The sequence below is a fragment of the Mycteria americana genome, chromosome 5 (assembly GCF_035582795.1).
Source record: "Mycteria americana isolate JAX WOST 10 ecotype Jacksonville Zoo and Gardens chromosome 5, USCA_MyAme_1.0, whole genome shotgun sequence".
Lineage (NCBI taxonomy): Eukaryota > Metazoa > Chordata > Aves > Ciconiiformes > Ciconiidae > Mycteria > Mycteria americana.
This window is the reverse complement of record NC_134369.1, coordinates 35,750,491-35,768,484: the sequence shown is the minus strand read 5'-3', so window position 1 is coordinate 35,768,484 and position 17,994 is coordinate 35,750,491. Positions and strand designations below refer to the sequence as shown.

Here is a 17,994-nt window from a genome sequence, read left to right as displayed (position 1 = left end):
AATCCTCTAATCCCCTCCTCAGGTGCCTCGGAGGCACCCACATTCTCTAAGCACGCGTCTTCACTGGTAGAGTTTTCTCAGTACCTCCTCCTGCTCTCTCGCGCCCTTAAGCCCTAGTTGCACAGCAGCTGCACTGTGCCTAAGTGTAGCTTGGTTTCACAAGCTGGACGGTCTGTTGCCTAAGCTGCCCACGGGGCTGGATTCGGTGAGCTTTTTACCGCTACAGCTTTGGCAATGCCCTGTAACGTGGAATTGTATCACTGTTGCCCTCCACTCCTGCAGGGCCCAAAAGGCCTCACGGCTGTAGCACTCTGCAGGCGGCCGGCCCTTGGGCCACCGTGCGTGGCTGCTGGGTGGTCGTGGGAGCGGGCTCGGGCAGCTCCGTCGCGTCGGCCCAAGAGACCTGCTTCTGTGCAGCCCCGTGGCTTCAACGCGAGAGGCCTCTGGGCACGCACCCGTCTCCACGGAGCGGGTGCCTAGACCCTGTGTGCCACAGGGTGCCACGGCGCACCCTCGCTGGCCACCTGCTATATGGCAGAGTACCGCGCGGTGCTGGGGCCACCAAGGGCGGGGAGCCGGGCTAGTGGTGCAGGAGGGCGGGCTGCTGTGGCACCGCGCCCCAGCAGCTGCCTCGTGGGGCTGAGCCCATGTCACCCCCGCCTCGCCACGGAGGCCCTGCCGCCACACCGCAGCACCCGCCTTCCCGGGGCCGCCACCCCCTCCCCGCTCCAGCCGGAGCGCCGGGCGCATCCCCGCAGCGGCAGCCCCGCGGGCCAGCGGCCAGCGCCGGCGCCCAGCCCCGGCCGGCTGCTCCTCCCGCCGGCCAGGCCGGGGGGAGGAGGAGGAGGAGGCGCGGCGCCCTCCGCCCCCTGCGGCGGAGCGGGGGGGCGAGGCGTTAGGACCCGGCGGCGGCGGCTGGGCGGCGCGGGGCCGGGGCCGGGGCCGGAGCCGGAGCCGGGGCCGGGGCCGGAGCCGGAGCCGGAGCCGGAGCCGGAGCCGGAGCGGTGCGGGGGGAGCCGCCGCGCCGCCGCTCCGCCGCCGCCTCTCCCCTCCTTCTTCCCGCAGCCGCCGCTGCCCGTCGAGGCAGCGCTCCCTCCCAGGCTCCCCCGGGGCGCTCGGCATGAGGAGGATCAGGGCCAATGCCATCGCCATCCTGACCGTCGCCTGGATCCTGGGCACTTTCTACTACTTATGGCAGGACAACAAGCCCCGCTCGGCGGCCGCCGGCAGGTCCGCCGGCAGCGGCGGCGGTAGCGGCAGCGCCCGGAGCGGGCAGAGGGCGGCCGGCCGGCGGGAGCTCCGCCGGGAGGAGAGGACCATCCCCCTCACCGTGAGTGAGGCGCCGCCGCCCCGCATCCCGCCCTGCCGCGGCGGGGAGGATGCTCGGGGAGCCGCCGCCTCGGGCCGGGGGGAGCGGGGCGAGGAGGGCTGCGCGTTGCCTTCGGGTTGCTTCGTATTTATTTTAGCATTCGTGCTTGTCACCATGGCTACAGCCGGGGAGCAGGGTGGGCAAACCTCCGGGGAATAGAGTCATGCCGTGGGTAAAGTATTGGCGAGTTGTGTCCGCCGGCTCGCCGGGCTCTGCTCCTCCGGCTGAGCGCGGCTGCCCTTGGCTGAGGAGAAGGGCGGGTGAAACAGCTGGAAGGTTTTTGGTTCGCGTTCAGGAGGCGCATACATACGTGTATATACATATGTACAGACACGTGTAGGTATGTGATCGCAGTTTTTTCCCATCAGGACCAGATAAGAGCCACGACCTCTCGCAAGCCCGCCCTTCCTCTGGCCAGCCGGCTGCTGGGCGTCGGGCCGGGGGGTGCGAGCGGCACTGGCAGCGGGGGGCTGCGGAGCTGGCACCAGCCGCTGCCTCGGCTCCCTCCGCTTCGCTGCCAAACGGGGGACCTGGGCGCAGCTCCCGAGTTTTGCCTGGTTTAAGCCAGAGACGGCAGTCTGCAAGTCAGGCTCAGGCTCTGCAAGCCAGGCTCAGGCTCGGGTGTGGGCAGGGTGGGAGTTGGGGAGCCCTCGGGGCTCCTTGCTGACCCGAGGGGTGGTAGTGGTGCTCTGATGTGCCACTTCAAACTTGCTTTCAAAGCCCCACACTCTGCCCTCCCGGGGTATTTGTGGGCTCGGTAGGGTGATACAATCAAGCTCCTCGCTTAAGGGTGATGAGGACCTTTCTGCTCTGTCCATGGAGGAGGTTTGTCCTCCTTCAGCCTGTCTAGCAGCATCAGTAAAGCTCTCCCAACTCTAGGCAATAGCTTCATAAAAAATAAACCAGCCCCTGGAGCAAAAGTGGCCCAGCAAGACCGTTCCCAGGAGTGATCCAGCTGAAGCAGTTCGGGAACTGCACTGTGTGTCACTCTTTGGCTGCAAATCCATTTATCAGCCGGTTACGCACACATGGAAGCGAACAAAAGCAGCAGCCTGGTCGGAGTCAGAGCAGGGGCCGGGTGCCGGGGCTCTCTGCTTCCCTCCTCGACTAGCACTGGGATTTGTGGCCTGTGTCTCTCTTTTCTCCACCTGTAAAGTGAGGGTGGCAGGTGTGTGTGGGGGTGCTTGGGAAGCCTTGTGAATGTTTGGAAAACGCTGTCAGAGCAGCCCCAGCCCTTGGGCAGCAGGGTGGAAACCCTTCAGCTGAGACTCTCAGCCATCACTGGCAGCTGCCAAAACTCAACAGTCAAAACTGAGGCTCTCGGGCAGAGCAAGGACGTTCTTTGCCGTTCATTAGGGTCGGGGGCTGCCAGCAGTTCAGGCTGCTCTGCCGTGAGACCCTGTATGGAGCAGGACTGTGGAGATGAATACGGTGCTTCCCAGGCGAGGAGCTCTGTGTGAGTGCTGCTATTGCTGTAGCCTTTCGGGGCGTGCTGGGAAGCGCTCTCAGGCTGGCCAGGGCCGACTTGCACAAACGGAGGATTTGGAGTGCTGCTGCCTGTCGGATTCCACCGTAGTGGCCGGGGGGAAGCTGCCCCTGAGCCCCTGATTTCTTGTGTGTGCTTGAACATACTGCTCTGGCAGTTTTATTTCTCTGTTCCCCCGCTTATCCCTTCCATTTTTTTATTGCATTTACTTTACTCCCTCTCAGAGGGCTTGTGAGGTTACATGAATCCATATCGTCTGCCAAGCACCTTAAAATCCTCGGGAGGAGGATGCTGTGGCAGTGCCGCACGTTGTTATATTGCTGCTGTTTGGGGGGAGGCGGTATGCGCTCATGGCTAACCACAAAGCCTGTCGTTACAAGCTATAGCGCTGGCATATAGAGCCGCTCCAAACCTGGTCCTGCTCGCAGAATGACGTGAAGCATCCCAGCTCTGCTCCACACCTGAAATCCCCTAGCAGGGAAAAATAATCATCCTTGCCTCTCCTGTCCCTCTGTAACTGGGGTCCCACGATGGGCCAGCCCCCCCAAGTAAGTCCTGGTCCCCCTGGCAGGCAGCGGCTGGGATGAAGGAGGACCCTCTCCTGATGCACCTGACAGCGAGGTGTGGTGGAAATATCACATCTTGCCGTGATCCATTTGCATAGAGAAGGGAAACAGGAGGATTTTGTGGTGTCTGGGCTTCCCCTCGTGCGTGCAGAGCAGTTTCCCAAGGGTTTCGTGGGCTGCCATGGGAGGCGGGCTGGTAAAATGCAATATATGTGCTGCTGTAACTATGCAGCGGCAGGGCTATCGGAGACCCTGACGGGCTTTGCTTCGATGGGAGGCGAATAACGAGCCGTCCTGGTCACGGCCTCTGCCTGCGCTCCTGGGGTGGAAGCAGGGAAGCGACTGCAGGCGAGCACAGGGCAGGAAGGTCAGCGGGGGCCTGGGGACAGCACCCCCTTGCAGGGGGTGGCATCTAGCCGGGGGTCTGAGCAGTTGGTCTCGTGGGCTGAGTCGACGATGTGAGCCTGCGGGGCTGGTTACGCAGGGGGTATAGCTGTGCAAGTGGTCCTCAGCACGCATCCTTACCCCGGCTGCTGGGTGCATGGCGTGCAGGCTGCGGCACTGCCCGCTACCCTCTCCCAGCCAGCACGGAAAACGTGCCATTTCAACCACCCCGCTGGAGAAATGATGAATGGAGAGAAGTGGCTGTCCTTCTGCAGTGCAGAGCCCTCAACCCTGAGTTAATTCCCTGTGAAGTTAAATTACTTGACTTAAAAAATAATGGCAGTCTTGTGTAAGCAGAGGTGTGCCTATACTCCACATGCTTCTCGAGTCCCTTGGCCTTCTGCAGAGCCACTGAGACAAGCTGCCCGTTTTCATCCAGCTTTTGGTTTCCTCTGCTCTGCATGAGTGATGGTGTTGGAGTTCAGGTTTGGGCTCATCTGCACGTAAGGGTGACTCATGTGACTTATGGGTCTCTGGAAAATATTTTTTAAAATTGGCTGCTTTTCTGTCTGGGAAAAAGAAAAAATCTTGTCTTTTGGGTGAGCGAGTCCAAGAGTTCTGCTCTTGCATCTATGCGGTGACATTTCAAATCCTGGGCAAATGAATGTGAATTGCATGGGTTTTAAAAATGGACGTGCTTTCTGAGCTTGTGGTTTTCTTCCTTATTCTCTCCTAATGTGAAGAATAAAAATCACCTCAGGTAAAAACTATAGTCAATTGCAAGTCTCAGCTTGAAACTGGCTTGTTATTTGTTGACCTCATGTTTATTAGCACAACTTTAAACTTAAAATCTAGATGTCTGACTCCTGGAGTCAGCAAGGGAAATCTTTGAATATTAAAGCTGGGGAGGGGGGGGAGAGGGAGGGCTGTCAGAGATCAGTGTCCCAGAAATAGCTTGTGCATGAATAATGATCCTCCAGATCCCTGCTTTATATCCAGAAATCTTGACATGTGGGCTCTCTGCAATAGCCTCTCCCCAAACAGGTCCTACAGATGCTTGAAATAAAAATGCAGAAATTGGTGAAGGGCAGGGCTGACTCAGTGGCATGGCGAGCCCCTGCACGCTGCCCCTTCCACCCGCCACGGAGGGCAGAAACATGAGTGAGTGCCACAGACCTACGAATGCATTTTTTTCTCTGGAGCACGGCATAGTTTCATATCAATTAGGAGGAGCCCTGAGACCTCTGGCAGCTGGTTTGTGTGTTGGGTGTTTCTGGAGGGTGGACTTCTTCCCTGGGCTCTTTTCTGTCCTTCCCAGGCAGGAGGTTGCCTCCTGCTCCTTGGAAATTTCCCAGAGGCAGAAGCTGTGCAATGTGTCTTTTGGAGGGACTTTGGCATCATTTACACACTACGTTCGGGCGGTTAATCATTCACCATGTGCTGCTCGTCTGCTTTAGCATGGCGCTGATGGACAGACCCCAGGACTCTGTCCTCCCGCCTCTAAAGATTGCAGTGTGGGAAGCTCACCCGGCATACCCGTGTCCCACTGAAGAGAGCAAGGCCATCGCTGTCGCGTGGGCAAAGCTCGGTAGCCAGGGGGGTGGCTGGTAGGTAGCTCTGAAAGAGGAATTTTGCTGTTGGCTGTCTGTGTATGCTGAGGATGGGGAGTCCCAGTCCCAGACTGGGAGACTGGTGATTTCCCAGTCAAAAGCTGGATGTGAGGCTGCCCTTGGGCTTCTCCAGCTTGCTGACTTCTCTGGGGTGGTAGAAGAGCAGCAATGTGCCTGAAAGGTGGAGACAGAAGAATATCGTTAGTTAAATGCTCTGGGTCATGTTAGACTGGTGCGCAGTTTCTCTTTGGAGCAGGTATGTCGTCCCTTATCTTTGTCCTGCCAACTTTTGTGAGCTGCGTAGCTTCTCTGTGACCCCACTAGAGCCTGTTTGGCAGTGGAGAGACCGTGTATTGGCATACTGGCTCGGGTTGCCTGGGCTCAGCTCTCCTGGCTGCTCCCCACCTCTGTGCTCAGACGCGTAAAATGAGCACTGGGGAGATGACGATCAAGGCATCCTTTTCCCTTGTAGCAAAGGATTTCCGAATTCTCTGAAACATTGCTGAACTGAAAGTCACCTGCCTGTTGAGAGACAGCGAGCGGGAGACTTCTCTGGGACGCACTGCTGAGAACAGGAGGTGTCTGCAGCATCGAGCAAGTTGGCAAGGAAAGATGTCAATTGTTTGACTTTTCCCCTCTTGTGTAGCCAGAAAATAGGCAGTGGCTGCGGTTTACCTGGTTCTCTGAGTATCTGGACTGGCGACTTCAGCCACACTCGTATTTGCCAGCATGTAAGACTACCCTGATGTTATGTTCTTCAGACCTTGGTAGACTTAACTTGGCCAAACAGTGCACTCTGCTGCATTTGTCTTCTCCTGCACCTGGAGCAACCTGTAACGGGGTTGTTGCACTTTGGCTGTGGGTATCTGAATCCCGCAGAGCAGGTGCCGGCTGATGTTCACCATTCGTTCGTGAATGATTTTATTCCCGTCCATTCATCACGTTGCCTCTGTGCGCAGCTTGCAGGGGATGCTGTTTCCCTCACAACTGGGATAAGCTGAAGCTTTCGTGGATCGATAAGTGATACCATTTTTCAGGGAGTTGTATCCCACAGGGCTCCCACATGTGTGCCTGCCTGGAGGCAGGTCTTGTAGCCGCAGGAATGTAACTCTGGGAACTGAGGTGGATCCTAAATAAAAAAATAAAATAAAACAACAAGAGGGGGAAGAGCACTAATTCCTTGCATTGGCATATTATCAGGCTCATGAAGTACAGGTTTGATTTCATGTCCTGCTGTGCCGTGGAGAGAGAAGGCCTAATATTTAATGAGGTGCCACAGCTCATTTCAGCAGCCTCTTGCAGCGGTGGAAAGCGGTGATTCCCTTACTGTTTGACTCTTACCAGGTTGCTCACTCTTGAGTCTCCTGCCTTTGGGGGCAAAGATCAGGAATATGGCTATATAGGTTTCTTTCTGCTCTTATGCTAGGCGACCACGTGTCAGTTTGCACACACGTGAACACAGCACAGGAGGCGGGACGGTCTCCCCAAGGCGGGACGGTCTCCCCAAGGAGGGACGGTCTCCCCAAGGCGGGATGGTCTCCGCGAGGCGGGATGGTCTCCCCAAGGCGGGATGGTCTCCGTGAGGTGGGATGGTCTCCCCAAGGCTGCTGCGCTGCCTGTAAGCCAGAGCACCTCAGCTGCAGGCAGCAGGAACCCGAGCCCGGGGAGGCATGGTGAGCAAGCCGGCAAAGTCACCACATTCAACAGCTTATGAAATGCTCCTATTTTTGTAAAATATCTTCCCTTCAAGTTAAGCGAAAAGCGAAGGGGACTTGTGCTCTCCATCGTGCCAGCCTGCAGAGCAGCTCTGCTCCCTGTGGCTCTGCAAACATCTGGGGTGCTGGAAACGCAATGGAAAGGAAGCTGCAGGCCGTAGTGCCGATGCTTTTGCAGGGGGAAAGAAGCTGCAGGCCGTAGTGCCGATGCTTTTGCAGGGGGAGGGTGCCCCTCCAAGTGCTGGGTTTGACTGTGCCGTTCAGCCTGGCCCGTTCCCCTGCCAAAATCCAGCACCCGCCCGGCTCTGCCCGGCACCTATATGGCCTCTGCTCTTCCCAGTTAATTTTAAGGTGGGGGGGGGGGTGGCCCTTAACGCTTGGGGTTTTGTGGCAGCTGTTCCTACTGTGGCCAGACCCCTGCAACACTCTTGATTTTTTTGGATCTCTGTGGGATCTCTCTTATAATGCCAGATGAGGGGCTTGTGCCAGCTCCCTGGGAAAGGATGACTTGGTAACTATTTCTCCAGGGGTATTACCGCAGGAGGAAGATTCAGTGACAGTTCGACAGCTTAATATTTTATTTACGGTGTTTATGTTTTAAAAATGTGGGAATGAATGCCATTTGCCTAAATGGCAGAAAATGATTTTATATTTAATTTATCCCAGTGGCCCATGTGGCACATTAAAAAATAAAAATAAAAGAAATGGTTCACAATAATAATATTAACAAAATCCAGTTGGAAGCACTGGCCTTAATTATTAATCAAAGCGACGAGGCAGCTCTAGCGTGGTCTGGGGCTCGGGGAGCGCGGCCATCTGGGCAGCCTGGGACGGTGTGTAGAGGTGTGGGGGGAGTGAAACGCAGACCTCCTGAAGATCATCTTTTACCAGAGCCTTTCCATTAAATACGTGGGTGAAGCAGCTGCAAGTTTTAGCGAGCTGAAGCGTTCTTTCAGTATGCAGCTGCTTCCCCAGTTAAGGTTTGTCTTTGTATTTACAAAAATGCCCTAGCAAACCTCAAGATTTACTAAAAATTTAGCAGTGTTTGCTGGAAACAGAAGGCTTTGAGAGACATCTCAGGTCGCTGTTTGCCGTGAGTGAAACTTGGCCCAGGCGCTTCATCCCGAGGCGGGCAGGTCGGGAGTCACTTGAAAGGCAAGAGGAGAGGATCCGGTTTTGTTTCAGTGGCAGCGAACTGGGGCTGCTCGTGTTGGAGCACTGGAAAATGACATAATTATTCCTGCAGAAAAACCTGGAGCGTAGCACAAAGGCAATGAAATAGAGGCGAACGTGCTGGGGATGAAGCACGTGGGTCAGCGGGGGACCCTGGCTCCCCTGTGCCGTGCATCGCCCCCCTCTGCAGGGAAAGCCCCGGCGCAGAGCATGGCTGGGTGGGATCTCCTGCTCTTCCTTGGCTCTCCCTAGGGTGCCAGCTGGTTATTCCCATCCCACGGCATCTCAGTGACAGTCCCAGGACCTCGTTCTCTTTTTCCTGTGTCGGTGGTGAAGGCTGCTCCCCTGTGCTCCTCCAGCCCTGTCTGCCAGCTCCTGTAGTTAGGGTTGTAGCTCTTTGGGGCTCGTCGTGTCGGTTGTCGCTGCTGTTTTGCCTGTACGGTGCCCAGTGCAGAGGCCGTGATCCACAACACATCCCTTACTATCGCATTAAGGTAAAGACATAACTAAAGCGAGACCCATGGACTAAGAGCCGAGCTGGCTTACTGACTGAGCTGCAAGCTCATCCTCCTTACAGTCTTCCGTGCCTCAGTTTCCCCAAAGTCTAAAATTGAGATTTTTATCTGCTTCACAGGGCTTTTTGGAGGCTTAGCTTGCAAGTTTTGTAAAGGGCTGGAGATGAGATAACCTTAGCAAAACATTTGGTTGAGTTCAGCCTTTGTACCAAGGCTCCTACTTGGTTCACATTTGAACCAAGAAGGGTATTAGCAGAAATGCAGCAGGTCAGGGACGATCTGCTGCAAGAGGAAGGCGTTAAAGGTGCAGCACGGTGAGCTCTGTGTGCTGAACAACAGGATTTATGAGGGAAGGCCGTGTCCTACTTGCTGCTGTCTTTCACTGTATTTTTATAAGCGCATATTCCTGCAACTAATAAAAGTGATAAAGGAGAGGAGCTGGACTGTCCTCATCAGATTTCCAGGTCCAAATTGTGCTTGTGGCTGTGGAGACAGTGAGATATATAGGAGTACATTAAAAAAAAAAAACAAAAAAAGTGGTCTCTTGGGCCCCATCTTTGCAGAGAAATTGCCCATGTTGTGATGTGCTTTGAGCGTATGGGTAATTTCTCAGTGTCGGTAGAGCCTGAGTTTTTGACAGGCAGCTGCGTGCTCTCTTTGGAGCCACTTCAGGGGCATCGCCCTTGCAGAGACCTGCCCCAGCTCCTTCTGCGGTGGCAGTGGAGGTCCAGCAGCACTGTCGGCGTCTCAGCTCCGTGCTGCCCCGGGACGTGAACGAGGCTGCTGCGTGGGGCCGCCCTGGGCAGGGAGGCTGTCTTAGCCAGTCTGATGATGCTTGGTTGGTCGTCCTGTCATGACGGAGGTACAGGGTTGACTTTGCAGTCCAGGCTTCAAGGCTGCCATGGTCAGGCTGGGTTAATGCTCCAACTTCTGACCCTGTTATAGCACGGGCACTGATGACGCTTGGCGAAAGCTGCAGAAAATTATCTACTTTAACCTCTTGTTGTCTTTCTCCCACTTTCCAAATGTTTCATCTTTTAAGCTGAAATGTGGTCCTTGTGAGGAGGCTTTGTTTTAAAGTAGCAGAGAGAGAAAAAGCAACTGTGCTGAAACCTGCATCAGCCATTTTGTGGGCCCAGGAGGAAAGAAAATAGGAATATTTTTCTTGACTTTTTTATTTTGGACAGGCTGAACCCCGAAACAGCCGGCTCTTGGCTGGAAAAGTGCTCTTACCCAATGAAGGTGTCTTCAGAGGTTCTCTGAAAAAGTCTTCCTGCAGGACAAAATTGGAAAACACTGATGCTTTCCATCTGCTCACATGCCGAGTGCCCCGAACAAAGTATTTGGTGCCAGAGTGTCATGCTCAGTAATGCCATGCTGTACCTTTGTGCCTTTTGGTATTAAGTACGCAGTAAAAAACCTAATAAATGAGGAAGAGCATGTAAGAGCTGCAAAAAGCAGTGCAGCTCCTCGGGTAACTGGCGAGTTAGTCTCCGAGCATGGGAACAGGGATACAGTAGCAGTGCAAATGGGAGCCATCACATCCACACAATGAAGTTAAAAAAATTCTGTGCTCCCTATGTAGTTTTCCAAACTAATTTTAAATTGTACAAATTAATAGTAAAGTTATTGGAGTTAGGAAATGTGAATGTTGCAAGTGCTCACTACAGACTCCTGTTGCTCAGTGATGTGATCATGCTGTAATTCCCAAGTGCTATACTATGTATGTATTGTTGTTTTGGGTTGTTTTTTTTCTTTGTACCTTTCTGGGAGACATTTTGGATCTAGTTGCATGGTAGGAATTACCAGCTACACCAGGCTGCTGCTGGAATAAGCTGTATGTGTTTCCTGACTTTCTGGGATGTCTCAATTTGGCTGAAGTACCTGTTTTACACCTAAAAGTAGGGCACAGCCTCCCAAAGGGATCTCTGGGCAGGTTGACAGGGGCAGTGACAAACAGGTAGGGCATAATCCTGTCCCTGGCATAGGGACGCTGCGTTGCCACATCCCCGCTGGTGCTACACTTGCTTCTGTGATGCTAAGACTCCTGGTTTTGTGTTCGGGAACAGCAGAGCCGGCTCCCCTGGCAGTACCAGATGCAGGTTGGGGTGAGCACAGTCATGTTTCTCCCCTCGCTCGGAGTGCAATGCGGTGTTTATGCTGAGCTGGGGTTGGCAGCAGAAGGATGGATGCTCTGCAATGAGGTAACACTTTCAAAAAATCTGTTGGAGCAAATCTGAGAAAACTTGGGTCTGTTTGCATCCTCTGCGTTTGGGTGGTCTAAGTCTGGTTGTGCCGTGCCCTGGGATGCCCCATTGCTGGGCCGTGTCCGCTAGCTGAGCAGCCCTGTGGGGCGTTTCCAGTCTGTGCTGGGAAGACTGGACCACACTGGCTGGGCAATCCCAAAGAAATTTTGGGAAGGGCTGGGAAATCAGTGTTCCTTCAGAACTAGCTGTGGTCATCACAGAGGGTCTGTCAGGTCAGGCAGTGATGAGATGTGGTCAAGTGAGGTCTGGCCTCGGAGAGGTTGCCCAAGCACCTATCAAAGCTCCCTTTGGCCAAGCGCAGAAGGGTTTTAAGTCAGCAGATGGACTGCTGGCTCGGGTCAGGTTCTCGAACAGACACAAATCTCATGCTACATGTTAGGCGAGCCAGGAGGAGGTGGTTTACAGTGAAAGTAAACAACGCAGTCCTTACAGCGCAGGATACAGATTGAGTCACATCGGGTAGTAGGGGAAATCTGCTGATCTGCTTGCATCACTTTGCTTACAACATTATTAAAAAAAAATATTAATTGTAAATTATTTACTCATTAATTTTCTTAGGCGCAAAGCCGCACCTTCATGAAAGATGTGCTGGAGTTGAAGGGAAACGTGGGGTGATATAAATGACTGTGCTTGGTGGGCTAATATGAGAAATAGGTTATTTGGTGTGTTCTCCTTTCTGCTGCTGTTCAGGCATTAATTGTGCAGCTCAGCCCTGTGTGCTGGGTACCACGCTGACCTTTGCTGCCCCTTGCACCTGTGAATCAGGGGGGCTACCTGGGTGCTCCTGCCACCCCATGGTTTTGGACACGCTGGTCTCAGCATGGCAATGCCCTGGCAGTAGAGTCCTCTCGCCCACTGCCAGCATCCTTGGGGCACTGGGTCTCACCAACGCGCACTTTCTCACAGAGGAATTGGCAGGGACAGTGTACTGCGGGGACCTTGTTAGAGGCGTATGATATGTGCAAAGCTGAGCCCTTTAAATCTTGGTGCCCTAGTTAATGGGGATTTAGTCCTCCCAACCTGTCACAGCCCATCTCATTTTTCCTCCTCTTCCTTTTTAGTTAGAGGATTATAATTGTCGCATTGAGCTTAAAGGAGATTGGAATACTCTGTATCTTTCTTCTGCCTTTCCCCAGTACCTCTTAAGAGGCGTCATAAAGAAGGAGCAGGAATGGATAAACAGTTATGAGCATCACTGCAAGCACTGAAGAAGGCATGAAAAAATTCTCCCTAACCTTTTGCGCCTGCCTTCTTGCAGGGTCTGCACGGGATGCTCTGTGACCTTCTGAGCTGTGGCAGCTCCCTGACACGCTGGCGTTAGTCCGTGTCCCCAGATCGCCTGGTATGCAGGAGCAGGGACTCCTGGCAGTCAGCTGGGCAGGAGCCACAGCTGCAGGAGAGGAGAGTGCTGACGGGAGCTGGGTGTATGCAGGGTTCCCCTTGTTATTCTTCTGTGCCTCCTGTACCTCAGGAGCCCTGTAAGGTGTTATTCTAGTTCCCCAGCTCACGAATGCGCAAAAGGAACTGGTTGCTGCCCGTGGGTTGCATGTTCAGAAAACCCAGAATGCAGATGCACTTGGTTCCTTCAGCTGGGCTTCAGCAGAATCCAAAACTGTAACATCTAAAGTTTAAATGAAATGTCTCGCCTTTTTTTGGCGGGATGGGTGAGTGGTGCTATTCACCATGGAAGAATCCTTCAAAGTGTTAGAAAGCAGAAATGCACGGTGGCCATTTGAACTCCCTCGTTTATATAGCAATGAATCTAAGAAATCAGGAAATAATGCAGTGCACAGCATTTATTAAATGTCCAGGAATTTGCTAAACTGAGTCTTGTGACAGATTCATAAAGACTAAATAAATTTTGAAGATCCACGTTACATTATCAATTTTGTCTAATTTTCTATTAATGCTTTTATAATTCCACTAGAAATACACCTCCCACTGCTATATTTAACTTGCTGGCCCTGTGTGAGGCTTTAATTGTGGTCCATGCCATTCTCTGTGGCAAGGACAGCCACGAAGTATGTTGCCAGAAGGTTACTTTGAATCATTAAAGGCAATTCATGTCTTTCCAGTCTTGAGTAGGTCAGTTGAATCTGAATGGAAAATATTTCTATCTATCTAGATCAGAATTTGCTTTAAGTTATCAATTTAATATTTTTCTGCCCAAGGTAAATTCCCATATCATTGTCCCATATCTGATGTGGGTAAATTTAGATTAATTTTGGTCATTGCCTATCAGTTGGTGGCCCTTTGGGAGTCAGATGCTGCTTAGCCTGGGGTGGCCTCAGCACCTCTGCAACGCAGGGTTCAGATCTGCGCTGGGTCGCGATCGGGGTGGCTCCAGCCGTGACCGGGGTCTGCTTGGCAAGAGCTGGGTGAGTGTTGGCAGTGTGCTTAGGGTTCAGGTGCAAAAGGAGAGACAGGGGGAGAAGCTGTGCTCTATGAAAACTCAGCCGGCTCTGGCAGCTGCCAGCCTTTCCCCTGCCCTGGCTGTAACTCGGTACGCCGGGGGAGCACACAGACCGGCTCACAGCTGGATGTGTCTCTCCCTAGCAGACTCTGTACATGAGGGACTTGTTTTGAGGCTCTACTGGGATGGGAGAGCGAGGCAGGGCGACTTGTTGAATAATAAACTGTTAGGGGCTGCCACAAGCCTGCCTGGAGTTACCTTTTCATGCCATCCTTTTCGGAGTGATTTGCGCATCAAAGTTACGCAGCCTGAGATCTCCCGTACGTCTGGCTCCTAGCCCAGACCTCACGTACAGCCTGTGCTGCTGAGTCCCTCCTGATGGTCTACGCATCCCTCCTCGTAGGGGTGCTTGGGTATCCAGACCGGGGGCTCTTCTGTGCAAGGTGAAATGTGAACGGAAAAGACAGCCTCTGGCCCGGGGAGTTAATAACCTCCATAGATGAGTAAGATAAAGGGTTGGGGAGAGAAAACGTTCTTCCCCCCATGTCCCTGATGTAGAGCTGAGATTAAGCCTCACTCTCTGCTGAAAGCAAGAAAAGAAAAAAAGGAAAAAAAAAGGTATGTTCGTTATTCAGATCTGCTAACCTCTGGTTATTAACTCTGATTAAAACACCAGTGAAGCCAAGACAGCTTGGATATTAACTGTGTTCCAACATGAATTCAGAGAACTTGGTACTGGATTCAAGCTACCACCCAGAGACAATTAAAACTCAGTTTGTCCTGTGGTAGCTGCTGTTGTAACTGCCCATACCTCATTCTTGTTAGGGTTTCACTCGCCTTGGTAATTTGGATCACCTCCCCAGCCTCTGTAATTTCTATGTGGTCAGTGACGGGTTGGCCACTTAAAAACTGCTTTGGCACTTCGCATAACCTGAGAGGGCTACGATAGCTTGAGGGGAATAAATTTGGCTAGTGTCTGGGGAGGTCAGGAAACGCCTTCAATTACTCTGAGTGCCAGCTCAGGTTTTGATGTGCTTTTTTTTCTGCATGTTCATTTGGGGGAAGAAGCAGCATTTGAGGATAAGCCACGGGGAACGGGAGCGGGGACACAGGTTAGAAAAAGCTTCTAAAGGATTCCTGTGTGTGCAAATGTTAATCATTAAACCTGTTACCGCTTAACAGCATGACTTCTTGTCATGATAAACTGCCCCCCCAGGCTGAACAGGAATAAATCTCGGGGTGTTTGCTGAGCTCTGGGAGCTGGACTTCAGGCTCTCCCACCTCAGCCCTAATACTGCATGCTGTTCAAACGCTCCTTAGCAGGCTGTGGTGGCAACCTGCGTGGCAGGGGGGCTGCTTGGGGCTGTTGCTGCTTCTTCGGTCTTAACTCTGTCTTTGGAGAGTTAAATTCTCAACTTAATCAGGGTAAAGTGAGGTTCCCCATGTTATGTTGTTTTTAATGCCGACTGACATCTGTGACCAGTGTCTGGATTCTAGTTCTGTGCTCAGACCAGTAGGCTGTGTGATTTGCTCTTCTTGGGGGAAAAAATACACCATACACACTTTAATCATTCTCTCTGCAGAAAAAAGAGTGTCTGCATCTGGGAATATGCTCCTGGCATTTGTAGTATGTATTCGTTTTTTGTCTTGCTACCAAGTTCTTAAAGCAGATAGATAACAGCAATGCGAGTTCCTGCATGCTGAGACGCTTATATTGCTGTCCGGTGGCACGTGGCACAAGTTGTATCGGGCAATACCATCTGACTGGGCATATGGCCTTTTTGCCTCAAGTTATTAATAGTCAAATGCAAACACAAGCAGCAGCATCTACTTTTGTAGGAGCAGAATTTTACAAGGATGAATTCAGCTAGTTGTACTCATTTCCCCCCAAAATAGGGGTCTGAATGTAGGACATCCACTGCTGCGGATGTCGAGAAGGGGTAGGTGACTAGTTCAGACTCTAGCAGTCTGGACAACATCAGTTGGATGATGAAAAGTTACAAATGGATGACTAAGCCTTTACCCCCGTTGTTTTGGCAAGTGATGGCGGGTAATATTTGTTGCTAGTAATTCTGTAATGCAGGCAGGGGAAACTTAGCAGTCTAAGGCGTGAGGGGCCCTGGGGTATAGCCTGTACCTGAGCTGGATAACCCACTCTGCGAGGCATGCTGGAGACCATCTCTCCTGACCAGAGAGGTGAGGAACAATGTTTCTGGGGCAGCAGCAATATGCCACCTCAAGATGGCTCCTAACAGCCACAAGCAACTCTAAGTCTCTAGGGAAGTCCGTCCTGTTTGACATATACCTGCTATTGCTTCTTGAACGTCTCCATACAGCACTAGGGGATTGGGACAGTATTGGTTCTTCAGAGCGGATCTGCACTGTAAGCAGAAACAGGCTATTTGGAGTTACTTGAGGGGGAAAGAATGGCCAAAATAGACTGAAAACCCTGATGATGTAAAGGAAATACCTTTGCTCCTGAGAAGGGTGAGTGGAGAATCCCCACCTGTTTGGTAGGGCTGCTCAGGCTCCCTGTAGGCTGTGCTTCCAGAAGAACTCTTTGCAATTCTCCTTGCAAGTTCAGTACCTCCAGCAGTACCAAAGCACGTGTGAAAGACAACTGCGTGGGAATGTCTTCAATGTCATTTAGAGGGCAGCTCAGCTATCTGTCCTCCAGATAGACACCAAATCTGGCAAGGAGAAAGGTGTTTATACTGTGCTTTGGTAGGTGTTGACCTAAAAGAACTTGTCGCTGTGCATTTCTCAAAACCCTGTTAAATCAAAAAAACATCTCTCTTAGCTTTTAATTAAATTGATTTGGTGCATTTCTGAGAGTGTGAAGGTGAACAGCAATATGCTCCTTGGTTTGCTCAACTAGCTTACCATGAACTTGGAGGAGCTTCCTTCATGTTCCCTGCGGATGAGAAAGACGTATGAAGAAGCCTGGGGTGCACAACTTTTGTCTTTAGTATATGCTCCTAGTGTAGGGTGGGTGTGGAAGTATTCAAATACATTTAAAACATTTGAATGTCTGCTGAAATGAGGAATCTTAATATTGTCTGTCTTACCTCGTTGTTTCAGCTATTTGAGTTTATTAGGAAAAAAGAGGGGCTTTTTTGTATTTCCTCTTTACACATATGGTGTTGTTTGCGTCAGTCACAGAAAGTGGAGATGCTAAAATAACTGTATCATCCAGGCAGCCTCCCTGCAGATGCTGACTGCTTCCTGTAGTAATGGCCCACGCTATCTCTTGGAGCCTCTTGCTTGTTTGGGGAGGTACAGAAACCCTCCGATAGCTCTTCCTTCCCTCCATCTTGTTAAATAGGTTGACAATATAACATGCAGGATGCACAACGCTGTGGTTTTAGTCTGTATTGAGCCAGATGGAATGCTCAGGGTCCGAAACCAGGAGGAAAGATTACCTAAGGATGCTGGGATTATAGAGTAGCAGTCAATGCCCCTGGGCTGGAGCTGGCTGCTCCTGGCTGTAGAAGGAGTTTGGCCACATCCCCTCCTTTGAAGATGTGTGATTTGGGAGGAGAGGACTACTGTTAGAGAGGCCTATCTGCTCCTCCAGAGCTAATTTAAGAGCCTGCCTCCCATTCAGACAAGGGAAATGCTATCAGTGGAATTTTTCCTAGTATATTAAGTGACCTGGCCTAATGGTGTTACCGCAGAGAGCTGCGGATAGAGGATAATTTTCCTTGAATGTTTTCTTTGCTGTGTGGGAAAGGGGCTGCTCCCATCTGATTCAGCTGCTAGGCAGCCAGATTTCTCTCTGCTGGTCAATAAACAGAAACTGCTGTTTTATGTACCAGAAACTGGGGTACCGGCTGCTATAGTTCTGACTTTCTAGTGTCAGGTATGAGTTTCTAGTGTCAGGTTAGTTAGGACTTAGCTATTGCACGAAGCCAAGGATCTATCTACTACAGATGTACAGGCTGAAAGTGAATCCGTATTTCTACATTAAACAGATTTGTAGCAGTGTCTGTTCTGCCCAGTGATTTTTACAGGGGAAACGGTCCAGAGACAGTAAGATTGAGACACTTCAGTTGGTACTTTTGGTAATAAACATTTTTTTTGCGTTGACATGTCTTGTGCACTTGACTCTTCAGAAATGTGGTAAGATTTCTGTGCTTAAGGATGTGCTTAAGCATCTTCTTTTACAGATCAAGAGTCTGAGGGAGGCTCAGAAAGGTTAAAGTCTTGATTTACACTGATTGCTCAGGCTCTGTTGACTTTCTCTTTGAATGTCTTTCCCACCGGGCATTTTGACTGACATCCCTTTCCCTAGAGCTTCAGTGCATGTGCAAATAGTCACGGCTATTTTGCAGGGAGGGGAGGTGGATCAAGGAAAAGCGAGGTGCATATACCCCACTGATGCACAGTGCCAGCATGCTTTGCCCCCCGAGGATGGTGCTTCTCCTCTTGGGGTGTCTTTGGGATGAAGCATCAAGAGTGCTTAGGTGCCTGCTTGCAAGTGTGACATCTTGCAT

General features: G+C 51.9%; 1 protein-coding gene across 1 annotated transcript in view; it reads left to right on the top strand.

The window, feature by feature from the left end:
- The first annotated feature begins 748 nt into the window (after positions 1–748).
- Positions 749–17,994, top strand: part of GALNT16 (polypeptide N-acetylgalactosaminyltransferase 16) — an 81,205-nt gene continuing 63,959 nt past the window's right edge. The window contains exon 1 of the mRNA XM_075502928.1: positions 749–1,330. Within this exon, the coding sequence (XP_075359043.1) occupies positions 1,121–1,330 (210 nt within the window). The 5' untranslated portion in view covers positions 749–1,120. The remainder of the gene's footprint in view (positions 1,331–17,994) is intronic.